The 24,183-nt window shown below is 37.3% G+C and overlaps 1 protein-coding gene across 2 annotated transcripts in view; it reads right to left on the minus strand.

The window, feature by feature from the left end:
• Positions 1-7,131: 7,131 nt before the first annotated feature.
• The window catches only part of IL13RA1 (interleukin 13 receptor subunit alpha 1), a 68,906-nt gene continuing 51,854 nt past the window's right edge, over positions 7,132-24,183 (minus strand). The window contains exons 9-11 of one of the 2 annotated variants that reach the window (XM_084870395.1): positions 23,888-23,984; positions 21,127-21,211; positions 7,132-9,717 (exon numbers count right to left, since the gene is read on the minus strand). In XM_084870395.1, the coding sequence (XP_084726521.1) occupies positions 9,625-9,717; positions 21,127-21,211; positions 23,888-23,984 (275 nt within the window). In that variant the 3' untranslated portion in view covers positions 7,132-9,624. Of the gene's footprint in view, positions 9,718-21,095; positions 21,212-23,887; positions 23,985-24,183 lie in introns of both variants that reach the window. The other variant, XM_084870396.1, reaches the window with a different exon arrangement.

Genomic DNA, 24,183 nt, shown 5'->3' on the forward strand with positions numbered 1-24,183 from the left:
TATATATATATATATACTAATGTAGTCAATGCAAAAAAATATTAAAATATTAAGTTTGTGCACATAATATTTTGCATGCATTTTTTTCAAATAGATTTTATCTTCTCAATCTCGCCAATAAAAATTCAATTAAGAAAAAAATAAATGACTGAGTTTTCTGCCAAACCTAGGGAGTTGATAAGCCTAGGCTCCTACCTGGAGGCACTGGGACAGACTCGGCATCCAGGCTCATTCTGGTTATTGGCAGGATCTGATTCCTCTTAACATTTTTTTTTAATGTAGGCCTGTAATGCTATGAACTTCCCTCTTAGGACTGCTTTCACTGTGTCACAAAGATTTTGGATTGTTGTGTTTTCATTTTCCAGATGTGTTTTATTTCTTCTTTGATCTCTTTGGTAAACCACTCATTGTTTAATAGTGTGCTATTCAGCCTCCAAGTGTTTGAATTTTTTTTGATTGTTTTTATTGTAATTGATTTCTAATTTTATGCCATTGTGATCTGAGAAGATGCTCGATATGATTTCAATCCTCTTGAATTTGGAGAGACTTTGCCTGTGTCCCAATTTGTGGTCTATCTTTATAAAAGTCTCATATACTATTAAGAAGAATGTATATTCTGTAGTTTTGGGGAAGATTGTTCCAAAGATGTCAATTAAGTCCGTCTGATCTAGTGAGTCATTTAAGATTGACGTTTCTTTGCTAATTTTTTGTCTAGACTCTAGAGGATTTATCCAGTGATATTAATGGGGTATTGAAATCTCCTACTATGATTGTGTTGCTGTCAATATCTCCCCTGATATCTTCCAGAGGTTGTTTTATGTATTTGGGTGCTCCTGCATTGGGTGCATAAATGTTTACCAGAGTGATATCCTCTTCTTTAGCCATCCCTTTAGAATTATTATAGTAATTATAATAAAGTGGCCTTTATTATCTCGTTACGGTCTTCACTTTGAGGTCTATTTTTGTCAGATATAAGTATTGCTACCCCAGCTTTTTTATTTTTCATTTCTATCTGCCTGATAGGTATTTTTCCATCCCTTCATTTTCAGTCTGTATGAGTCCCTTGTTCTGAGGTGGGTCTCCTATAGACAGCATATATATGAGTCATGTTTTCTTATCCATTCAATCACTTGATGTCTTTTGATTGGAACATTTAATCCATTTACGTTTAATGTTATTATTGATAGGTATTACTTTCTAGCCATTTCTGTACTTTATGCCTGTGTTCCTTCTTCCCTTTCTATTTCTTCTTTTTAAAGCATTCCTTTTAGCATTTCTTACATTGCTGGCTTGATAGTAGTAAACTCCCTTAGCCTTTTTTTTCTCTCTGCAAATCTCCTGATTTCTTCTTCAATTTTGATTTATAGTCTTGCTTGATAGAATATTCTTGGATTCAGTCCTTTGCTTTGCATCACTTTGCATATCTCCTTCCATTCCCTTCTAGCTTGATTTGTTTCTGTTGAGAAATCATTTGGTAGTCTGATGGGGGATCTCTTGCAGCCTTTAAGATTCTCTCTTTGTCATTAACATTTGCCCTTGTAATTATTATGTGTCTTGGTGTGGGTCTCTTGAGATTCATCTTGCTTGGGACTCCCTGTACTTGTGTAACTTTTTTTCTTCCTCATATCCAGGAAGTTTTCTGTCATTATTTCTTCAAATAGATTTTCTAATCCTTGCTGCTCTTTTTGTCCTTCTGGCAGCCCTATTATATGTATGTTACTTCATTTCATGTTGTCCCAAAGCTCCCTTAGGTTCCCCTCCTGCTTTTTAATTTTTTTTTTCTCTAGTTGCTGTTCAGATTGAGCTTGTTTCTCTATCTTATCTTCTAACTCACTAATTCCAGGGTCCTGGTTTGGATCTGAGACCAGACTGGGTGGTGCTAAAGCCAGTATCCTAGTCTCAAGAAGCTCTGTTTTTTCAAAATGGCCTGGTCTCTGTGCCCACGCTGCCCACACCCCTCCACCAGAGTGTCTGCAGTGGTAGCAGGACTCTGCAGTCTAAGACTGCTTGGTTTGCCAGCCCCTTGGAAGACCTATAGGATCTAACTGTCCTTAGCTCATACACACACACACACCACACACATCCACACATTCTTCTATTGCTCCCTCATTTTCTCATATTCTCTCCCTCCCTACCTTCCTGCCAGTTGCCATCTTCAGAATCACCAATGAGTCTTTTCAATACTTTGAATCTCTCATCCTTTTCTGCTTCAAGTCAGAGAAATTTCTCTGCTTTTATGAGTTCAAGTGATTAAATTGGGTTCACCTAAATAACCCAGGATAATCTCTCCATTTCAAGGTCTGCAATCTTTTTTTTTAAATCAATCTTTATTGTTCATATTATTACAAAGGTTCCTCATTTCTTCCCCCCTCCACCACGTTCCCACCCCACTCTCTGCCTTTTCCCCACCCGCTATTGTCCTCATCCATAGGTGCACAGTTTATGTTCAGACTTTTCCCACATCCACCACTCTCCTTTTCCCAGAGAATTGTCAGTCTACTCCCTCCCGTATCTCTGATTCTATTATAATCAAGTTAATATTGTTCATCATGTTTTTTAATTTCCTTGTTTTTTTTTAATTAATAAACTTTTATATTTTTGAGAATAAATTTTAAAATCTAATAATTTTAAACCTTGTTTTTTCTGCCCTGGGAACTGAGAAGCAAACTTGTTTACATGTAAACTTGCCCTTAGGCTATCAAAAGGCATAGCCATTCAAATGTAAATGAACACATTGTTTAAAGATAGCTGCTGGCTGGAATTCGATTACCTGTTCTGTGTGGGAAGGGCTTGTCCTCCCCTTTCTCCATTAAAATTAAGGTGTTAGCTTTAAAACCTCTTTTTGGCAAGAGACCTTAAACTCTCAGAACTTTAAATTTTTCAGGTAGTAAATCAGTTACTTAGCATTTTCTCAAATCAATAATACCTCCACATGCCCAAAGATACACTTCACACAAAAGACACTTCCAAATAGATCAACCAACCTCATCCAGACCCCACACAAGGCACTCACAGATCAACACCAAGCGCTACAACAACTCAACACATCCAGATCTAAGCCTTCATCACTTGATTCAGCAGACCCTCAAGTTCCCCCAAAAGTTTCCAGCCATGTCTGAGAAGCAGCCCTGGGCATGGGCAGGTGAGGAGCGAGCTGTTTCGGGCCGGGCTGCTCCGGGCCTGGCCTCTGTTGCTCCGGTCCGCTCCACAACCAGCTGCTCCGGGTCTGGCCGCTGCTGCCTGGGGCCCGGTTGCTGCCGCTCCGGGCCTGGATGCTGCCACTTCGGGCCTGGCTGCTCCCGACCTGGCTGTTCCAGGCCCGGATGCTCTGTGCCCAGCTGCTCTGGGCCTGGCCACTCCCGGCAAGGTCTGCAATCTTAATCACATTTGCAAAGTCCCATTTTCCATTAAAGTAACATTTTTACAGATCCTGGCAATTTTTTTCTGGGCATGGACATTTTTTCTGGAATCAAGGATCAGAACTAAGGATAGGTGGGGCAGGGGAATGCTTTTTTTATTTTTTTAATTTAAATATATTTTTATAATGAACAACATAAACTGATGAACAAAAACAGATCCAGAGACAGAGAAACATCAATCAGAACATCAAATCTCAGGGAAGATAGGGAACGGTGGGGGTAAGAGGGAGATATCAACCAAGGGACTTATGCATGCATATAAGCCTAATCAATGGATACAGACAACAGAGGGGTAGGTGCATAAATGGGAGTGGGGGGTAAAATGGGGGAATAAGGACACATATGTAATACCTTAATCAATAAAGAAATTAAGCTGACAACCCCTTGTGATGTTAGCAATCAGCAGGTTTGTGTTGCTGCAGGTTGCCCAGGACCAAACCAGAGAGGGTCGGACCTGCTTTACCACCATTTGTCCACCATCCAGAACTGAAATATCATTGCTGACATGTACACATAAGGAACTGCTTGACATTGAAATTGGGACTCAAAAGAACTGTTGGCCCAGAAAGAAACTCACTACAGATTGATTAATTTGCCTCTCAGCATAACCATTATTGCTTGTCTCATTTTTGGTTCTTATAAGTGTATTTCTAGTATCACATGATCTCACTCATTTAGGGGAAATAATGAACAACATAAACTGATGAACAAAAACAGACCTGGAGGCAGGGAAGGATCAATCAGACTGTCAAACCTCAGAGAGAAGGTAGGGGAGGTTGGGGATAAGGGGGAGAAATCTACCAAAGGACTTGTATGCATGCATATAAGCCTAACCAGAGGTCATGGATAACAGGGGGGTGGAGGCATGCATGGGGAGGGGTTTGAGATGGGAATGGGGGGGATGAGGACAATTATGTGATGATACCTTAATCAATAAAGAAATTAAAAAAAAGAAATTAAAAAAAACACACATTCAAACCTGTAAAATATATATAACTGATTTTGGAGAGGAAAGGAGAGATAGAAACATCAATGATGAAAGAGAATCATTGATCAGGTGCCTCCTGCATACCCCACACTGGGGCTCGAGTCTGCAACCCGGGCATGTGGCCTGACTGGGAATCAAACCATTACCTACCTCTTGGTTCATAGGTCAATTCTCAACCACGGAGCTATGCTGGTTGGGCAAGATTGCTGTTTTTCTATAAGCACTGTAGTAATCTGACTTTTTAAACTATGTATGTTTTGTTTTGATCAAATAAAAACAAGTAAATTCAATGACCAAATTTACAAGTATTAAGATCAAATGGACTGTATTTTAGGTAATGTATCAAATTTAGTCATTAAACAAGCAATCTATATTATACAAAAGCAATTTTTGTGTTTCTAGGCAAAATGACCTAAGATCCAGAAAGCTTAAGAAATATTGGTTAGGCACAACCATGGCTGGGTTCTTTTGGAGATTCTGATTTGGATGGACCACAGCACTCATCCAATGTATCAATTACCCTTATCAAAGGACCTACTCTGCTTATTTTTGGCAGTTTACTGCTAATAGCTAGCTCCTTCATGCAGCAAGAGTAGGAGATGACTATGTATGTATTGTCTTGATGTGTAAAACAGAAGTCACCTTAATTTTTGCTGGATGTCAAAAATAGAGCTAATCTAGTCCAACCTTATTTTCGACAGATGCCCCCAGAGAGAGGAAGGAACCTGCCCATTGTACAGAAAGATCCTCACTTCTAAATGAGCTCCACAACTTATGGCCTCTGAATTTTATAGGTGGGAAAGCAGATGCAGACAGGAAGAAATACCTGTCTAAGGTCATTTGGAACTCCTAAATTCTAATCTAGATTTCCCCTGAACAAAGTAGCACCTTCCTGGCTAACCACCTGATACTAAGCTGAATCTTATTCACTAAGTTCCTAGTACCTAACGCATTGCCTGGGTCATAGAAGAATGAATGCACAAATTAATCATTTTTTATTAAGAAGGTTTTGTTGTTTTTTACTTGCATAATATTTTTTAAAATATATATTTTTATTGATTTCAGAGAGGAAGGGAAGAGAGAGAAAAAAATCAATGATGAGAGATAGGGCCGTATTATATAAGTCAAAATGTCAAAATCTGGGCTGACATTTTCCAATTCCATTTCAATCAGTTACTAGCTGTGTGATCTTGCACTCATACATCAATCAGTTTCTCTGCTTCTTCATCTATAAAATGAAGATAATAATGCAATCTATCTCATGGGACTCACATGAAGATTTAGTAAAATAATACATGTAACTTGGCACACAGCAGCCACTCAATAACTATTAATTTTCTCTTTTTATATAATGGTTTACCTAATAAATGTAGTAAACTAGGAGTGTAATATGTTCCTATTGCTATTGCTAGTAAATGAAAAGAGTGGCCATTAGGAAAGGGGCCAAAGAACCTTCTGGAAGAAATCATCTTGGGGACTGATATAAAAAACAGCTAGCACATCCAATGTCAGTAAAACTCCTCCCTTGAAGTAAAATCATGCCAAGGTTTAGCTACAGTATTTTTAAAAAAATAGCTGTTGCTGATATAATTAGGGTTTAAAAGGAAAGAGACTGCCCTGGCGGTTTGGCTCAGTGGATAAAGCGTAGGCTCAAGGACTGAGGGATCCCAGGTTTGATTCCAGTCAGTGGCATGTACCTTGGTTGCAAGCACATTCCCAGTAAGGAGTGTGCAGGAGGCAGCTGATGGATGTTTCTCCCTCATCGATGTTTCTCTCTATCCCTCTCCCTACCTCTCTGTGAAAAATCAGTAAAATATATTTCAAAAAATAAATTAATAAAAGGAAAGAGACTTTGGAAATCAATGTGCTTAGCTCATTTTTGGCTCCTTTCCCTCTGAGATAAGGTGACTGTGTTTGTGCCTAGAGTAATTTGTTTCCATGGATCTCATATATACAAGGATCTTTATAGTTCAATGTTTTCTATCATAGTACTCCGTGTTTTGGTATACTAAGAATTAAAAGGAGGCTTTCTGTTAAAAACAAAGCTATGCCAATCTGGAAGTAGATTTCTAGAATCTTCTTGGAGCATCCTAGATAATAGAACTAACCTGACTAAGATCAGTATCCCCTACACACATCCTTTGGTTGGGATTCTATGGAAATTCAGTGTAATTAACACACTGTGGTCTGGCTCAAGACCCACCCCTAGAGATCAACATAAATGAGAAAAAAATCCTCTGTAACATTCAAACCATTTTTACTGTATTTATAGAAAACATGAAACTACATCACCATATCTTAAGAACACAGCTATTGAGAACTGATTTTCTTAGTCTCAAATCTAATCTGCTAATGTGATTAATTTGTAACTAGGGGGTCCCCCGCCTTCATGTGTACCATGACAGCTTCCTTAAGTATATTGTATTCTATTTTAAGCTTCATATTAGAAAAGATCAGTTTTCTATTTCCCTTAATTATCACAACCATCATTATCAAATACATCCCTTTAGGTACTGCTTTCAAAGGCTGTACTAATATTAAACTAAGTGCATGGCCTTATCAGAAAACACAGCCATACTGAGAACAGCAGGGAAGCTTATGATAAATGATTGTAAGATAAAATAGCTGAGAAATTTTCACATTTATTCATTTAACTCCATTTTTTTCTGCCACCCACTATTCATAATTCTTTCCCCAAAATAATACCAAAGGAAAACATTTGAGTGACATATAAAAAGACAATCTTTATTTTATTCAAACTTTCCTATAAGAAGTTAAACACAATGACCCCTAGTTGAAGGCATTACAAAAAATGTTAACATTGTTTCACATATCCCTTTAGTGCCCAGATGAAGAAAACACTTACCTGAATGAAAGAATAAGAATGTACATTCTTACAGTAGATTTACTTAAGTATGCGGAAGTGGGGGGGGGGAGATACATATAGGTCAGACATAAAACAGTAATGAACCTACTAGTTTCCTCCAGGTGATGAGAATCCCACTGATGTACAGGATGGTGCAAAAGTACATTTACAGTTGTGAGTACACAAAACATAGTTTATTTTTGTATTATTATTATTATTATTATTATATTATTTTCATATGAACAACTGTAAACCTACTTTTGCCCCACCCTGTATTAAATTCTCCAAAAGCTCCCAAGACCTGGGGATCACTCTTCAATAATTAAAAAACAGCTATAGCTAGCTAATCCCATACTCATTGTCCCCTTTTCCCTCAACTATTTTGCTACCCCTCCCAAAATAATACTATTTTACTGCTAACAAATGAGAATGAAAAATACAATTTCCCCACTCCCAAGATGCATGACTATCAGTATAACTAGCTCCTTGGGTAAACAGTATCAAAGCACACCCTCACCGCATTGCCATCTACATAGAGTAAGAGGAAAAATGGCTTTGGGTGATGCATTTCAGTGTTCTGCCTCCCAGAATTATAAAAGACCTGGCTAGGATATAATTTCATTTCTACAAAGGAAAGCCAAGGTGTTGGGGTTTTTTTGTTTGTTTTTTGTTTTTGTTTTGTAGAAAACAGTAGAACACAGTGGAACATCCATGCCTGTCTTCCAGGCTCAATCTGACCTCAAAAATAAAAGTGCAGGGAGGCAATAGCTTGGCATCTATTATACTATTGCTCTGAACCCCAATTTCCTCAGAAAAGCTGGGGACACAGTGCTCCTCTTCTGCAGTGCAAGCAAGTTGCTACTTTCCCCCAAACCTGTGAAGAGCAGGGATCTCTGATCTCCCTTCCCCTAACAGCAGGAATTACAAGTAGCACCATCTGGTTAATACCAATGGATGGATGTTTGGAGAACTGGTGATACAAACTTCTCAAATTCTCACTAGTAATCTAACCCTATCTTTGTAAAGAGAGAAACACTAGGAGGGCAATATCATTTCCATACTTTAAATTTGGAGGAAGTAGGGGTCGGGGGAATATATGTTGTGGGGATGGGTGAGAATGGAACCCTAGCATATGCAAAAATTGCATACAAACATTGGAGCCTTGGATGCTGGCTAGCTGTACAAGACACAAAACCTAATAACTATTTGTGGCAAAAAGGGAAAAGAGGGAAACACAGCTAATTCTTTTTATCAAGCAAATAGCAAAGTTCTAAGTGAAGATTATATCTCCTTTCTGTTTAGAAACTATATAGAGAAATAGTAAATGCTGAAAACCATCAAATAAATGCAGACCCATACGGAACTTACAAAATATGCAAAAACTTATCATTGTTTCTCAGTCAACTCACAATTTACAAATCACTCCCTGCTCCTCCAGGTATTCTGAGCAGATTTATATTCTAATATCCAATGAAAGGTGAAAGACTACAATGAGGAAAAATACAAAAGGGGAAATCAGGTGTGGGAACGGGGAATTAAAAGGTCTGAAAAATGACTGGTGGAGAAAAAGAAAGTGTTAAGAACTGAGAAGTGGCAACCAGATTGTCAACCCTTCGACAGAGGAGCCTAGCACAAACTGGACACATAGCAAATACTTGATTTTAGTAGTAGAGGTGAAGAAAAACCAGTATATCATTGGAGAATGCAGTGGTTCAAATACTAATACCCAGTAAGTCTTTCTGTCTCTGATGCCCTTAAAAGCCTGCAATGGCTTTGAAAGGTACTGGTGAAAGAAGCTGACACTGCTTTTTCTGTAGTTGTCATCATCGTGGCCAACACTAATGTCTGGGCCTTTCAAAGTAGAGAAAAATGCTGCTGAAGGGATGATGATTCTGGATAGCCACAAGCATTACTTAATGGGATACCAAACAACATATATATTTTTTTCAATTTTGTTTGCTAAATGGTCTCTGTGACTCAAGTTTGGCATTAGCATTTGCACCAAAAAATTAAAGCCCCCACAAATAAAATTTGTTGGTATCATTTGACAAAATGAGTACAAAACAGGCATAGAACCCTCAGAAAGTTGTCTCAGCTCTTGATAACTCTATTGGTATCATCGATTTTTGCTTTGCCCCCTAGTTTGAAAACTTCACAAGATGCCTGCTTGTACAATTGAATGAGAATAATTCCCCTCTCTTTTCCAAAGGGCCCATTATTTTTAGTTTTTCGGTGCATGACTCAACATAAAAGCGTATGGCTCTTATGAGCTGCCTGTTTTTAAATTGTCCAGTAGTTTCAGTTTCCATTTAACAAGTTCTCAGATTGAATGTTCAAATAAGTGATTCCCATCACTGAGAGGTTCTCTTCAGGTTTTCTATCAGCACGACAGAATCGGTTTCTTCTTTGGTTTGCTTCTCATAGATGTCATACTTCTTCCAGTGCTAGAAGAAAGGAAAGAACACAGACATGATGACTTCTAAATAATGTTCTTTCCCTGAGTACTCTTAGCCAATGCTTATTTTTAGCTTTTCGTGCATGGAACCATGAGTGTGTGTTTCCTGTTATGTGTTGTTTTTTTCTTTTTTGACCTAAGAATCTTCATCTATTTGAGCAATTAACGAAACAAAACAATCAGGAATTAACTTTAAAGAAAGAAGAAAGCATGGGGTTGTTATGTGATATTGAATGGCCATCTTAAAAGATAAACAAATTTAGACATATCCAAAATTAAAAACCAAGTTTTTTGTTTTTTTTTAAAAGAAGAATAAAAGGGCCGGGACCGGTTTGGCTGAGTGGATAGAGTGTCGGCCTGTGGACTGAAAGGTTCCGGGTTTGATTCTGGTCAAGGGCATGTACCTTGGTTGCGGGCACATCCCCAGTGGTGGGTGTGCAAGAGGCAGCTGGTCGATGTTTCTCTCTCATCGACGTTTCTAACTCTCTGTCCCTCTCAATTCCTCTCTGTGTAAAGTCAATAAAATATATTTTTTTAAAAAGAAGAAGAATAAAAGGGTGGTATACTTTTATTACTTAAAGTGTTTTAACCTTCATTTTCTTAACACTCAAATTTGACTATTGCTCCAGAGACATATTAGGTTCAAAAGTCAACTAGTATTTTAGTAAATGGCAATATTAATTGTCCCAAAAGTTTCAATGCAGTTAAAACTTTTGAAAGACCTTATATTAATAGTTCCATGTAACACCATCTGCTAGAGCAGGGAATTATGCCTAAGTTAAGCTCATCTTGAACTCAATTTAAGTGTTTCTCCTATGGTGAGAACCAATATCCTGGTCCTTGCCATCTTTACATGTAAATCAAGGAAAAGGGTAAAACCTAAGCTCAGTCCCTTCATCTGTAAAAGAAAGTTGTTAGACTAAACCAAGGCTCAGCAAACTATGATCTAAAAGCCAAAGCCAGTAGGTCACTTGGTTTTATTAAAGTTTATTGGAACACAGCCACACCTACTTCTTCTGTATTGTCTGTGTCTGCTTTCATGCTACAACAGCAGAGTTGAGTTGCTGTGACAGAGACAAACTGGCTTGCTAAGTCCAAAATATTTTTACTCAACCCTCTTTATCCACAGGTTTCACATCCACAGATTTAACCAATTCAGGATCAAAAACAGTATTTCCAACCCAAGGTTGATAATCCATGCATGTAGAGGGCCAATGCATTGCTTTACGCTATCTTATATAAGGAACTTGTGCATCCCAGATTTTGGTACCTGGGGGCGGGGGGGGGGGAGCCCTGGAACCAATCCTCCATGGACAACTGTACTATCTGGTCCTTGAAATAAATAGCTTGCCAACCATTACCCTAGATTATTTCTAGGCTCTTTTTCTTATTTTATGTTTTATGGTTCTACAACCCTCAGAAAGGAAATGGAAAGAAGAAAAACAGAAACAACAGCAACAATGGCCATTTAGCTACCTCAGGTTGAGCAACTGGGGATGGACTGAGCAAGTACAAACCACCCAGTCATAGAAAGCCTATGGAGGGGTAAGTTGGGAAACAGTGCTTAAAATATCCCAATTAGTCTAAACAAATTATTTATCCCTGATACTCCTAATAGAATGGTGGAAATAAGAAATACTGACAATTCCAAGTACTGACAAGGATAACTGAATCTTTTATACATTGTTGGTGGAAATGTAAAATAGTACAGCCACTATGAAGAACAGTCTGAATGTTTCTTATAAAGCAAAACATATGCTTACTGCGTGACTCAGAAATCCCAACCCCTCGTGTCTAACCAAGAGAAATATGTCCACATAAAGATCTTTACAAAAATGTTTATAGCAGCTTTATTAATGAAAACCAAAAACTGAAGACAACCCCAAATGTCCTTGAATAAGAGAATGGTTAAATAAATGGTGATACAGCCATATCATGGAATACTGTTCAGTAATAAAAAGAAATAAACTATGAACATAGGGGTGCATATATCCTTTCTGAGTACTACAATGTATAATACTTTAAACAGTAAAATAAAATTTAAAAGAAGAAATAAACTATTGCTACACATAACAATGTGGATGTCTCTTAAATGCGTAATTAAAAAGGCAGACTCGAAAACTACGTACTGCATGATTCCATTTATATCACATTCTGAAAAAGGTAAAACTTTTGGGCAGAAAAAAGATTAGTGATTGCAAGAGCATAGGGTCAGGGATTGAGGATTGACTGCAAAGGGGCAAAAGGGAGCTTCTGGGGGGATGATGGAAATGTCCTATATCTTGATTATAGTAATGATTATAAAACTGTATATATTTCCTAAAACTCTTCCAACTATAAACATCAAAAAAGTAAGTTTTATTGTATGCAAATCACATCAACAAACCTGATTTTTTTAAAAATGAGAAATACACAGATTTCTAATAAAAATCTAAAAAAAATTATATAACCTTGAAATAATGGCTTATTTAATAAATGGCACTAAGACAACTGGCTAAGCATTTGAAAAATAAAGCTAAATCCTACCTCACAGCCTACATGGATAAATTCCCTATGGATTCAAGACTTTTAAGACTGAAATATAAAAATCCAAATCAAATAAGTAATAGAAAAATATATTTAAAAACAATTATATAAATCTGAGGTAGGAAAGGCATTTCTACACATAAAAAATAAAGATTTGATTGCATAAAAAAGAAAGAAATTTGTACATTATTAATGACAAAAGCAGATACAAATGACAGGCCAAAGGATTAATATCTGATATATAAAAAAAGCTTTACAAATCACCAAAGAAAAGATGAATATTTCAGGGAAAATGGACAATAAACAAGAACTGCACAAAGGAATCAATTCAAGCTAAAGAACATGAAAAATATAAAAGTGGATATGTAAAATTAAAACAAGATGCCTTTTCCTCAGCTATCAAATTAGCAAGACCTTTAAAAAATTATATTTAGGCAAAAGCATGTCAAAACAACCATTCAGACATACTACTGGTAGGTATATAAACTGGTACAGCCTAGTTGTAACCTATACTTCTTATGAAAAGTTTAAATATGTGTATTCTAGTTCCCTCATTTCTTTACTATGAAGGAATCACTCCCTACATATGTAACCAGAGTGTCTAATAGCATATATTCTATATTTTTATACATCAGTAAAATACATCCACTTCATCTTCTTTAATCTCTGCATAATATTTCATTACACAAATGCACCGTAATGCATCTAAACAGTATCCTTAAAAGATAATTAACCTGTATATACTCTTTGTATGACAATTTGTCAATATCAATCAAATAATCTTCCTTGATCCAGCAATCTTACTTGTAACAATATATTCCAAGAATGTAATAAAATATATATGTTAATATTAGCTGTGAAATGATGCCTATAATAATGAAATTTAGAATTCATCTTAATGCCCAATAATGGAAACTTGGTTAAGTACATTATAACATATTTACACAATGGAATGCTATTTAGCCAATAAAGAGTATGATATAGAACCAGGGTTGGCAAACTTTTTCTGTAAGTGACCAGATAATAAATATTTTCAGATTTGAAGGCCATATAGTTCTGACCCAGTAACTCAACTCTGCTGTCATAGCATGAATGCAGTCATAGATAACATATAAATGAATAGGTGTGACTGTGATCCAACAAAACTTTACTTATAGACACTGAAATTTTCAATTTCATATCATTTTCAAGTGTCATGATAGGATTCTTCTTTAGATTTTTTCTCAAATGTTTAAAAGTATAATAGCATTCTTAGTTTGCAGACTGTACACAAATAACTGGCAGGCAACATTTGGCCTGTGGTGTATCATTTAGAGAGAAATCCTTGCATAAAAGTGGTGGTTGGCAGCAGGGTGTGTGTGGGGTTTTTTTATTTTTATGTTTTCATTGATTTCAGATACAGGAAGGGAGAAGGAGAAAGGAGGATAGAAACATCAATTATGAGAGGGGATCATTGAACAACTGCCTTCTGCACGTCCCACCCTGGGGAATGTGCACTGACTGGGAATTGAACCATGACCTCCTGGCTCATGATTCATTGCTCAACCGCTGAGTCACTCCAGCCAGGCAGCAGGGTTTTTAAAATCTTTAAATGCCACCATAAAAACCACAAATTAGAAAGTTAAGTAGGAAAGCGAAACCAAAATCCATGGACATAATCTACAACAAAATGAGATGAAAATTATTCCCCCGTGAACCCTGAACTATGAGTAGACAGGGACAAATTAGAGATAACTACAAGAGATAAATGTTAACAGTTATGGAAGAGTCTGCAGCAAGAATCAGCAGGGCATCTGACAGATGTGAGAACTGTGAAATAACTCACTCAAACCTCAGCAAGCTAATTTATGAACAACTAAGACTAACAGGGATATGTACCTTTAAAGAGTGACTGAGTGCAAGGAGTGCATGGTACAGCCAGGAGCTTCCTGGAACTTTCAAAGCCATCTAAAACCCCCTTATACTGTCAGCAGACTTTGGCAACATTTTATGCCAGAAGAAAATGTATGACACATTTAAGATACCCATGGCAAGAATGTATGAGCAATAGATTTTATATGTAGCTAAAATGATTTTTAATTATTAATGCAGCAAACTCCATCAATGTGTATTTTAGGGAATGTTGGTCCCACAAATCCTTCCTGATAAAACTTTTAGAGCTTTAAACAAGCAAAATGAGTGGAGACACATAAAGAATGGTAGTGACCATCAAATACATACCCACACAGATGAGGGCTATAAGAGAGACAATCCTATATAATAAAATACTAATATGCAAATTGAACAAGGGAAGGACCAGTCACTATGATGCACACTGACCACCAGGGGGCAGATACTCAGTGCAGGAGCTGCCCCCCTGGTGGTCAGTGTGCTACCACAGGGGGAGCGCTGCTCAGCCAGAAGCCAGGCTCACGATGGGTGAGCGCAGCAGCGGTGATGGGAGCCTCTCCAGCCTCTGCGGCAGTGCTAAGGACCCCTTGGGGAATGTCCACCTGCCAGCTAAGGTCAGTTCCCTGGGGACATTCCAAGGGGTCCAAGACTGTGAGAGGGTGCAGGCCAGGCTGAGGGACCCCTTCCTCCCAATGCATGAATGTCATGCACTAGACCTCTAGTATAGTATATAATGGCCTTACACATTGGACAGCTGAGAGAGAATGGGGAGAACATGGAAAAATTGTTCTTTCAATAATCATTAAAAATTATTACTTGTCAAAAGTTCAGAAATTCCTTTAGGTTCACCTATTTCTTTCCCATCTGCAAATTCAAATAAAATGAAATATGAGCACTTTATTAAAACATATTATATGATTAGTTAAAAGTGCAGAGTGGAGAATCAGAATGCCTGGGTTCAGATCCCAGCTCTAATACTAGTTGGTTAAACTTGTATCCTATCTCTGCTGTGTACTAGCAGTATAACCTTGAGCAAGTTACACGTAATACCCCTGATGCCTCATTTTCGTCATCTGTATAATGGAGATAATAGGTATTGTACATGGGGATAAATTAATGAGTGAGGTACCTCAAAAAGTATCTGATACACAGTAAAAGTTCAATAAGCATGAACTATTACATTGTTGGTATTGCCATTATTCCATTTACCAATAAATTTTCATTTCTCTATGTTGTTCACATAACATTAAATACAGTTATGTATGGGTGCTAGGATTAAGAGTGATTTTATTTTTCTCTTTTGATAATCTATATTTCTAATTTCTCTATAATACATATATATTGTTTTAAAAGAAATCATTTTAATTTTTTAAAATGTGCCCTGAACATTATACTTTCATTGGTTTTTGGTCACGAGACCCAATGCTTAGCTGTATTGGACAGGAATAAAGCAATCTGTTTCAGTGAGGTAAACAACGTAGCAGAAAAGGCTTCTAAGGAACCACTTATTTTTTCAATTACCTGTTTTCATTTCTGAAACTTTAGTACTCTCATTTTCACCCAACATTAGCATCATGGCCTTTTCCTGAGCAGTGTTTCTATGACTATGGCCATGTATAGTAAAAGGACCAAATGGAAAGGCTTTGACTTATTCTTTAATTCTGTAAATTATGTCAGTCTAATTTTTAAATTAACCAGGGAACTTACATGCTTATATGCATGGCCATGGACGCAGACAGTGCTATGGTGAAAGCCTGGGAGGGACGGATGCGGGGTTTCACACACCTAAACACCAAGCCAAACACGGGCCTTTTGTATATAAATCAAGCAATTACATGCCCTAATCTTCTTTGGATCAACATTCACAATAGAAAGTTGTCCGGGAGCCCTAAGGAAATGTCTCTGCAGGGAGTGGGCCTAAGCTGGCAGCAGGACATCCTTAGCACTGCCACGGAGGCCTCTGGCTGAGCTGCATTCCCCCCGTGAAAGCACACTGATCACCAGGGGACAATATAGCGACCCTTCTGTCCGATATTTGGTCAATTTGCATATTAGCCATTTATTATATAGGGTGCAGGCTGGGCTGAGAAGACCCCTCCCCCTGCCCAATGCACAAATTTCGTGCATAGGGCCGCTAGTACAGGATAATATTTTTAGTTTTTAAAGATATATACTGAGGTTTTAAAAAAATCAGCACTATTCTGAAGTCAACTCCCAAGTTAAAAAGCTGCTTTCCAGTTAGGAATGCAAAACTGGCACAATACTGAAAACATCATTGGTTTCCAAAAAGTAGGGGAAGAATAGATGATTTTTTATGGATGAAAAAGATGCAAAGGAGAAGCAATCAATCCCCTGTGTGTATCCTCACAATATGGCCAGCAGCCCAATTAGTTACAGAGAAAAGACAAACAGCAATGAACAGGAAGAAATGCTGTTGGCCAAAATGTTACTACAGTGATGAACAAAACATTATCAAAACACTAGAACCCTTAAGGAAAACGACACAGATTTAATTTATTTGTGGCCACACCTAGATGACTTTTTTTAAAAAATAAACTATCATCAGCAATGTTAGTTTTTTTTTTTAAATATATTTTTATTGATTTCAGAGAGATAGGGAGAGGGAGAGATAAAAACAATGATGATAGAATTATTGATTGGCTGCCTCCTGCACGCCCCCTACTGGGGATGGAGCCTGCAACCCAGGCATGTGCCCTTACTGGAATCAAACCCAGGACCTTTTAGTCTACAAGCTGATGCTCTTTCCACTGAGCCAAACCCGGTAGGGCCTAAATGAGTTTTTTTTTTTTTTTTTTTTTTTTTTTTTTTTAAGGACTATTGATGGTGTAGTATGGGAGAAAAACATATTTAGAAAGGGCATGGAATATTTCTTTGGATTATGACTCAGTAATTGAAGTTATAATGGCTTCTCATTCAGGTTCTGCAATTATCTATGTACTAATCCTTGAGAAATTTCTCTGTATCCTCCAATGTCCCCATCTCTCAAGTGAAGAGGATTAGAATCTAGAGTTTTAAAATTTTATAATTAAAGAAATATAATTAACCATGTAAACATCTAACTCATTAGGTGAGCTCTAGGGCCACATTCATTCTAGAATTCAATGATTCTGGAAATAAAAAAATCAGTACTTCTGTTAGATATGCAGTTCACTTTGGGAAGATTACTGCTATGTACAGAAAGAAGATTATTCATTTGGTTAAACAGGAAACATGAAAATTTGTTCTATTACCCTATCCCAAGTCTGGCATTTTTATTAATTTTAAAGACGGATTTTATTTAATGGTCTGCAACCATCACAAAAAAAAAAAAAAATCATATGCTTTAAGTGATCCATCTTGCCAGTGCATCCACTTCACTAAATTACAGCATTATCTGACTCATTGGGACAACATATTATCCTCTAGACAGCAAATTGAAAAAACAAACAAACAATTTTCCCATTTCTGAGAAAGATAATTGATCTGATTTTGTTGTTAATGTTATTATCATTCACTCTACCACCCAGGCTTGAGATCTTGAAATTATTTTTTACTCTCTCCTGCCTTTCATCACCTACATAGAGTCACCAAGTCTAATGAGTTTCCTTTAATGTCTCTTGCATCAATTTCCTCTGCTACCACTCTGGTTCAAGTCCCTATTATCTCTCAAACCTGGATGACTACAATACTCTCTATTGCCTTAATAACTTATGCAGGGTCTCTTTTTATCATAAAAGCAATACATGTTCATTTCAGGCAATTTGGAAATTTCAGAAAGGTAGAGAGAATGATATTATCCACAATAACTTTGCCAGAGTTGATCATTTTGACCCATTTCTAACCACTCATTGTTCTATGTATATATTCACAGATTTTTTTAAAATTAGGATTATAATACACTACACATTTATGTTTCTTTTATATCATAAATATTTTACTATGACATTAAATGCTTTGAAAGCCTAACTTATAAAAACAAATTTCAATTGCTGATGTTTTATTCATTTCTAATTTTTCATGTTAGAAACAAATGCTGCATTGACACTCCTTGGCCATTGCTGGATAATTTCCTTAAAATAGATTCTTAAAAGTATAATTACAAGATCAAAGATTCTTGTTACAATTTACCAAGTTGTTCTCCAGAAGGATTATATATTCTATTTTACAGTATCCCCAAAAGTGCATTAAAAGTCCAGGTCCCCACCCTCTTGTTTAACACTGGCTATTATCACTTTTTAGAAATTTATTAGGCTGGAAATTTATATCTCATCTATGCTTTGGTTGGCATGACTTGTGTGTATTAGTGAGTCCAAACATGTTTTCACAGATATTGGGCATTTGTGTTATAGCACTTTGGACTGGTCTTCATTCTGATAGCAGGGGTAGCAAACTCAAATGCCTTTTAGGGATTTGGCATGTTGAGGTCATCGTGTGAAACCACAGTGGGAATTAGGAATAGTAGGGCCCAAGATAAATTGGAGAGTGTGTACCCTGCTTAAGATTCCAAATTGAAAAAAAATAATATACACCACGCTGGTCAAACAAAACATCTATGGGGCAAATTTAGGACTAGGTTCCCAGTTTGCTAACATGCTCGTGCCTCCCCTCTTTAATCCATTCCCTCCTGACTATTGTCAGAATGGCATTCCTAATACCTTCCCATATAAGGCCAGCCATAATGTGACTCAACATCTTTTACTCAGAACTCCCCTATCACAACCTTCTATTTCTATCATAGAGAACTCTTTGAAGAGGGTGATGTTCTTGAGGACAAAGATTCTATCTTACAAGAGGCAATGCAGCACAGTGGAAAGAGAGGACTCTGGAATGAGATAGTCCTGTGTCAAATCCCACCTAACCTTTACCTACTAGCTGTGCGACCTCAGTAAAGCTACTTAACCTTTCTGAAGCTCCATTTCCTCATCTGTGAAATGGTACTAACAGCACCTACACCACAGGGTTGTTATGAGCATTCATAAGGAAATGTATGCAAAGCACACAGAACACGACCAGGCACATAATAAATGGTAACAGGGATTTTCAAAGTCTAGTACACAGACTATCTTGCCACGATAGAAATTATCTGTGGGCTCCTATCAAATATACAAACTCCTGGGCCCCATCCCAGACCTGCTGAATCAGAATTTATAGAACTAGGGCCTAGGATTCTATGTTGTTACTAGTTCTAGTTGATTGGGACTCGACTGAAGTTGAAGAACCATTGGTTGACATATTCACCTCAATTACAGTGTACAATCTCCTTCTCAGGTAGCTGACTCTGGACCTACCTGCCTAGTGGTGCTCTGTCCCCCAGGGTCTGGCAGAGTTACCCACCATCTATGACCATGACTTGGTGGAAAAGTGATCCAAATGAATTGTCCTCAGCTAGCATGTCAGTCTCCCTGCCCTTCCTTCCCTAGCCACATATCTTATCTGCCACTGTCAATCACTCATTACAAAAGTTGTTTGGGGCTAAAGATAAATGCAAAGTATTATGAAAATATTATCAGTAATACTTACTAAGCATCTATAATGTGCCAGGCACACTAAGTGGTCTTTATGTATTAAATTAATTTAATCCACATAACAATGCCATGAGGCAGGTGGTATCATTACCTCCTGTTTATAAATGGGAAAACCAAGGCACAGAGAAGTTAAGAAAGTTACCTAAGGTCAAGTAGATGGTAAATGCCACAGCAGAGATTTGAATCCAGACAATCTGACTCCAGAGGGTAGGCCATTATCTACTATGCTAAACTGCTTCCCCAAATTAACTGCTTTATCCCTGATATTACTAATTTAAGATGCACATGATAATATAATATTGATATTTCTTTCATTTAATGTCTTCATTATTTTATTTGGGTGAATGTATTTATCAGAGGAACTTCAAAGCTCTTTGATCCCATAAGGTCTTATGTTTTTTAGCCACAAATGATAACATGAGAGTTTGCAGCAAACTAACTATAACAGTTGGGGTGGTTTGCTGTATTTCCATGCAGAGGCCAGGTTTCCAGACAACAGCATGAGCAAAATCTATTTTAATTGTTTACCCTATTTTTCTATTTCCACAAATCAAGCTGTAAAAATTATCCAGGAGTCAGAGCCTTGCTTATTAGGCTAGTTGCATAACAAAGGTTCTTCCCCCCACAGGCTTGTATAAAATATGTCCCCTACCCCAGAAAGAGAATGAGGCCAAGTGATATAAGACAGACAGAGTGTTCTGGAGACTTCTTAAATGCTATGTGTGGACTGAGATACATTTTTAATAAGCTCTTCATTAATATTTTAGACAAAATCTAATTTCAAATAACCAATTTTGAAATGTAATTCTGGCCCAGCTGGTGCAGCTCACTGGTTGAGCATTGACCCATGAACCAAGAGGTTGCTGGTTTGATTTCCAGTCAGGGCATATGCCTGGGTTTCAAACTTGGTCCCCAGTGGGGGGCATGCAGGAGGCAGCCAATCGATGATGTTTCTTTCTAATCGATGCTTCTATCTCTCTATCCCTTTCCCTTCCTCTCTTTCTAAAAAGCAATAAAATATATTTTTAAAAAGAAATGTAATTCTGACACATGCTACGACATGGATGAACCTTGAAAACACGCTAAGTGGAAGAAGCCAGACACAAAAGGGCACATAATGAAGGATTCTGCTTATATGAGGTATCTAGAATAGGCAAATTCAGAAACACAGAAAGTAGAATAGAGGTTACCAGGGGCTGGGGGAAATGGTGAGTTATGGTTTAATGAGCACAGTTTCTGTTTGGGATGATGAAAAAGTTCTGGACATAGTGATGATGGTTGCATAACTTATTAATGTACTTAATGCCATTGAACCGTACACTTAAAAATGGTGAAAATGGTAAATTTTATCTCAGAGTTCAAACAAATCCCACAGCCTCAAACAAAACAAACAAACAAACAAAAACAAAACAAAACAAAAAAACACCTGTTTTGAATCTCATGGAGTCAGAGCTTACCAGGGTGTCATCATTTTGGTCTCCAAACATTTCTTTAAAAATCTTGCCAGGATCAGGAATTGGAGGGAATATAATGATCTTGAGCCTTTTAAAAAAACAAAAAACAGACATTTATTTTATTTATTTATTTATTTTTTTACCAAATCTTCACCCTATGAGAACATCATACTTAAATACAGCATATTAAAAGAAGACTTGGACAGCCTGGCCGGTGTGGCTCGATGGTTAAGCATCAAACCATGAATCAGGAGGTCATGGTTCCATCCCCATCAGGGTACATGCCTGGGTTGCACACTCAGTCCCCAGTAGGGGGCATGCAGGAGCCAGCCGATCCATGATTCTCTCTCATCATTGATGTTTCTATCCATCTCTCCTTTTCCCTTCCTCTCTCAGAAATATATATTTATATATATATTTTATCATTATTTTTTTTTTAAGAAGAAGGCTTGGACTGAAGGCATGGTATGCAAATGATCTGTAGTGATAGAGCAGTTGTTAAGAAATTTCTAAAACAAGCTGAGAAATCAACGTGCAAATAGGATCAAGTATGTGTGGAGTTAGGGGACTTTCAGGATAGGCAGACTTACTCATACCCTACCATTTTAAAAATTTTAAGCTTTATTGCGATATACTTGACAAATAATTGTATATATTTAAGGTGTATGTACAATGCGATGCTTTAATATATGTATACATTGTGAAATGAGCACTACAATCAATCTAATTAACATTCATCACCTCACATGGTTATGATTGTGCATGTGATACCCTATAATTTAATAATAATGCTTTAGTCATCATAGATTAGATGGGAGCTTGCTATTAATAATTTTGGAAAACATAATATCATATTCCTAAAACAGGGTAAATGCCTCTTTTTCTGTCTCTTTCTTACTTCTCTGCTCTATTTTTACACAGAGATGGTGGATTACCTCATCTCTGAGGTCTCTACACATTGGTGTGCCACAGCGTTCAGCCTTTTGTCCTCTTTATCTCCCTCACCTTATGAGCACTTTCTTTACATCTTAGTGCTTTAAATTCATTCACATGCCAAGGACTCCCAAAATTCTATCTCCAGCCCAGACTTCTCTTAAACTCCAGATTCATGTATACAACTACTTATTTAACACCTCTACTTGGACATCTAGTAGGCATCTCAAACTTATGTTCAAAACTGAAGTTCTCACCTTTACATTAAAGCCAGCTCTCCTCATAAATTTCTCTATCACGTACAGAGTAAATGGCTCCAGCATTCACTTAGTTGGCTGAAGCCAAAAATCTTAAGAGTTATGTTTGAATTTTCAATTTCTCCCACATCTCCACAGAGAAGCATCATCAGCTAGTGCTATCCATTCTATCTTCAAAATATATCTCACATCAGACCAGTTCTTACTATTTCCACTGCCAACACATAGCCGAGGCCACCCTCACCGTTCCCCTCAAATCCTGCCATATCTTCTAATCTGCTGCTTCCATGCTTGCCCATTCTTCACTCAGCAACTATAGTGATCTTTTGTGACAGTAAATCAGATCACATCCCTCCCCTGCTTAAAACTCTCTAATGTTTCCCCCTTATGCTTAAGATAAACTTTAATTTCTTGCCATGGCCTGCATGATCTAGCCCTGCTACCTCTCCAGCCTCATCTCCTGTCTCTCTCTCCCTTGCTCACTCTACTCCAATAAGACACACAAAGCTCATCCCAGCCTTGGAGCCTTTGCACTTATTATTCCCTTGTCCTGGAATACTCTTTCTCTGAATATCTAGCCTTTCTCCACATCACCCCCATAACTTTACTACTCACTATGTGAAATCATAGTATTTATGATTTGTTATCTATCTATCTATCTATCTATCTATCTATCTATCTATCTATCTATTCTCTCTCTCTCTCTCTCTCTCTCTCTCTCTCTCTCTCTCTCTCAAAATATATATAATTTGTTTTATACAGGGTATCCCCTCAAATCCCCCAAAATGCGTACATACTTTACCAGCTGATAGCTCATGTTTGAAAAAGAAATGTATTTTAATAAACACTGCCTTTACAATTGTTTAAAGTGTGTATACATTTTTGGGACACCATTTATATATCCATCCTCCTAGAATGTAGATAGGGACTTTGTCCTGTTCACTGCTATAATGCCAGCAATGAGGACAGTGACTGGCACATAAATAGGCACTCAATAAATGTACAGTGGATGAATATTGACATGATGATAAAATATTGGTTTAGATTCAGCTTAATAACCTTATTTCAACCATAGGTATTTACTAAAAGAGCAAATAATGACACCAGACTAGTCCCTATAGTTAGATAGAGAAGGGAAAACATTCTCAAGGAATGAATACCATATATTACATTCAACTTGGTGAAGCTCCTTCCTACAGCATTAAGTAGCAGCATGCTTCCCATTCATACCAGACAAGTCATTTAATGAACAATAGTTTCCATTTTTAAAACTTCACTCCAACAGTTACCAACTAACTGTCAATAAATTAGACATTTGGAAGAGTAGAATGAACAAAAGTCCTAGCAACAATTCTAAACACATGCAAAGAAAGCAGTGCCTGAGAAGAGCCCTGGGAAACTCAACTAACACTTCCCTCACCATAAAATGTACATAATAATACCTCTTTGCCAAAAGTCAGTTATAATCCAAATGCTTTTAATACACTAGGCAAATATCAAACACCCACACAGAGTAATAACCATAGCAACCAGGCTAGCAGAAACTGTCAAGCCTGCCTGGGCAGTTGCCTTACCTTTTTAGATAAAGCAGAAGGACTATGATTGCACCTGCAACAATGATTGGAATTATGAGTAACATGGTGATATAGAGTGTTGGATTGGTCTTCTTACCTGGAAAATGGAAAGCAAACAGAAAGATATGAGAAATAAAAAATTCTTTTAGAAATAAATCAAGCAACAGCTCTGTTAGAGCAGTGAGGTCACATATATTTCTGCCCTCTGCCCCAAACTATTTTCCAAAACCCTTCAATTAAATTATCCTCTGTTATCTTAATAGTGGGGGGAAGTCTTGCTCTAGTGCCTAAATTCC

The sequence above is a fragment of the Pipistrellus hanaki genome (genome assembly GCF_964339955.1).
Source record: "Pipistrellus hanaki genome assembly, chromosome: X".
Taxonomy (NCBI): Eukaryota; Metazoa; Chordata; class Mammalia; order Chiroptera; family Vespertilionidae; genus Pipistrellus; species Pipistrellus hanaki.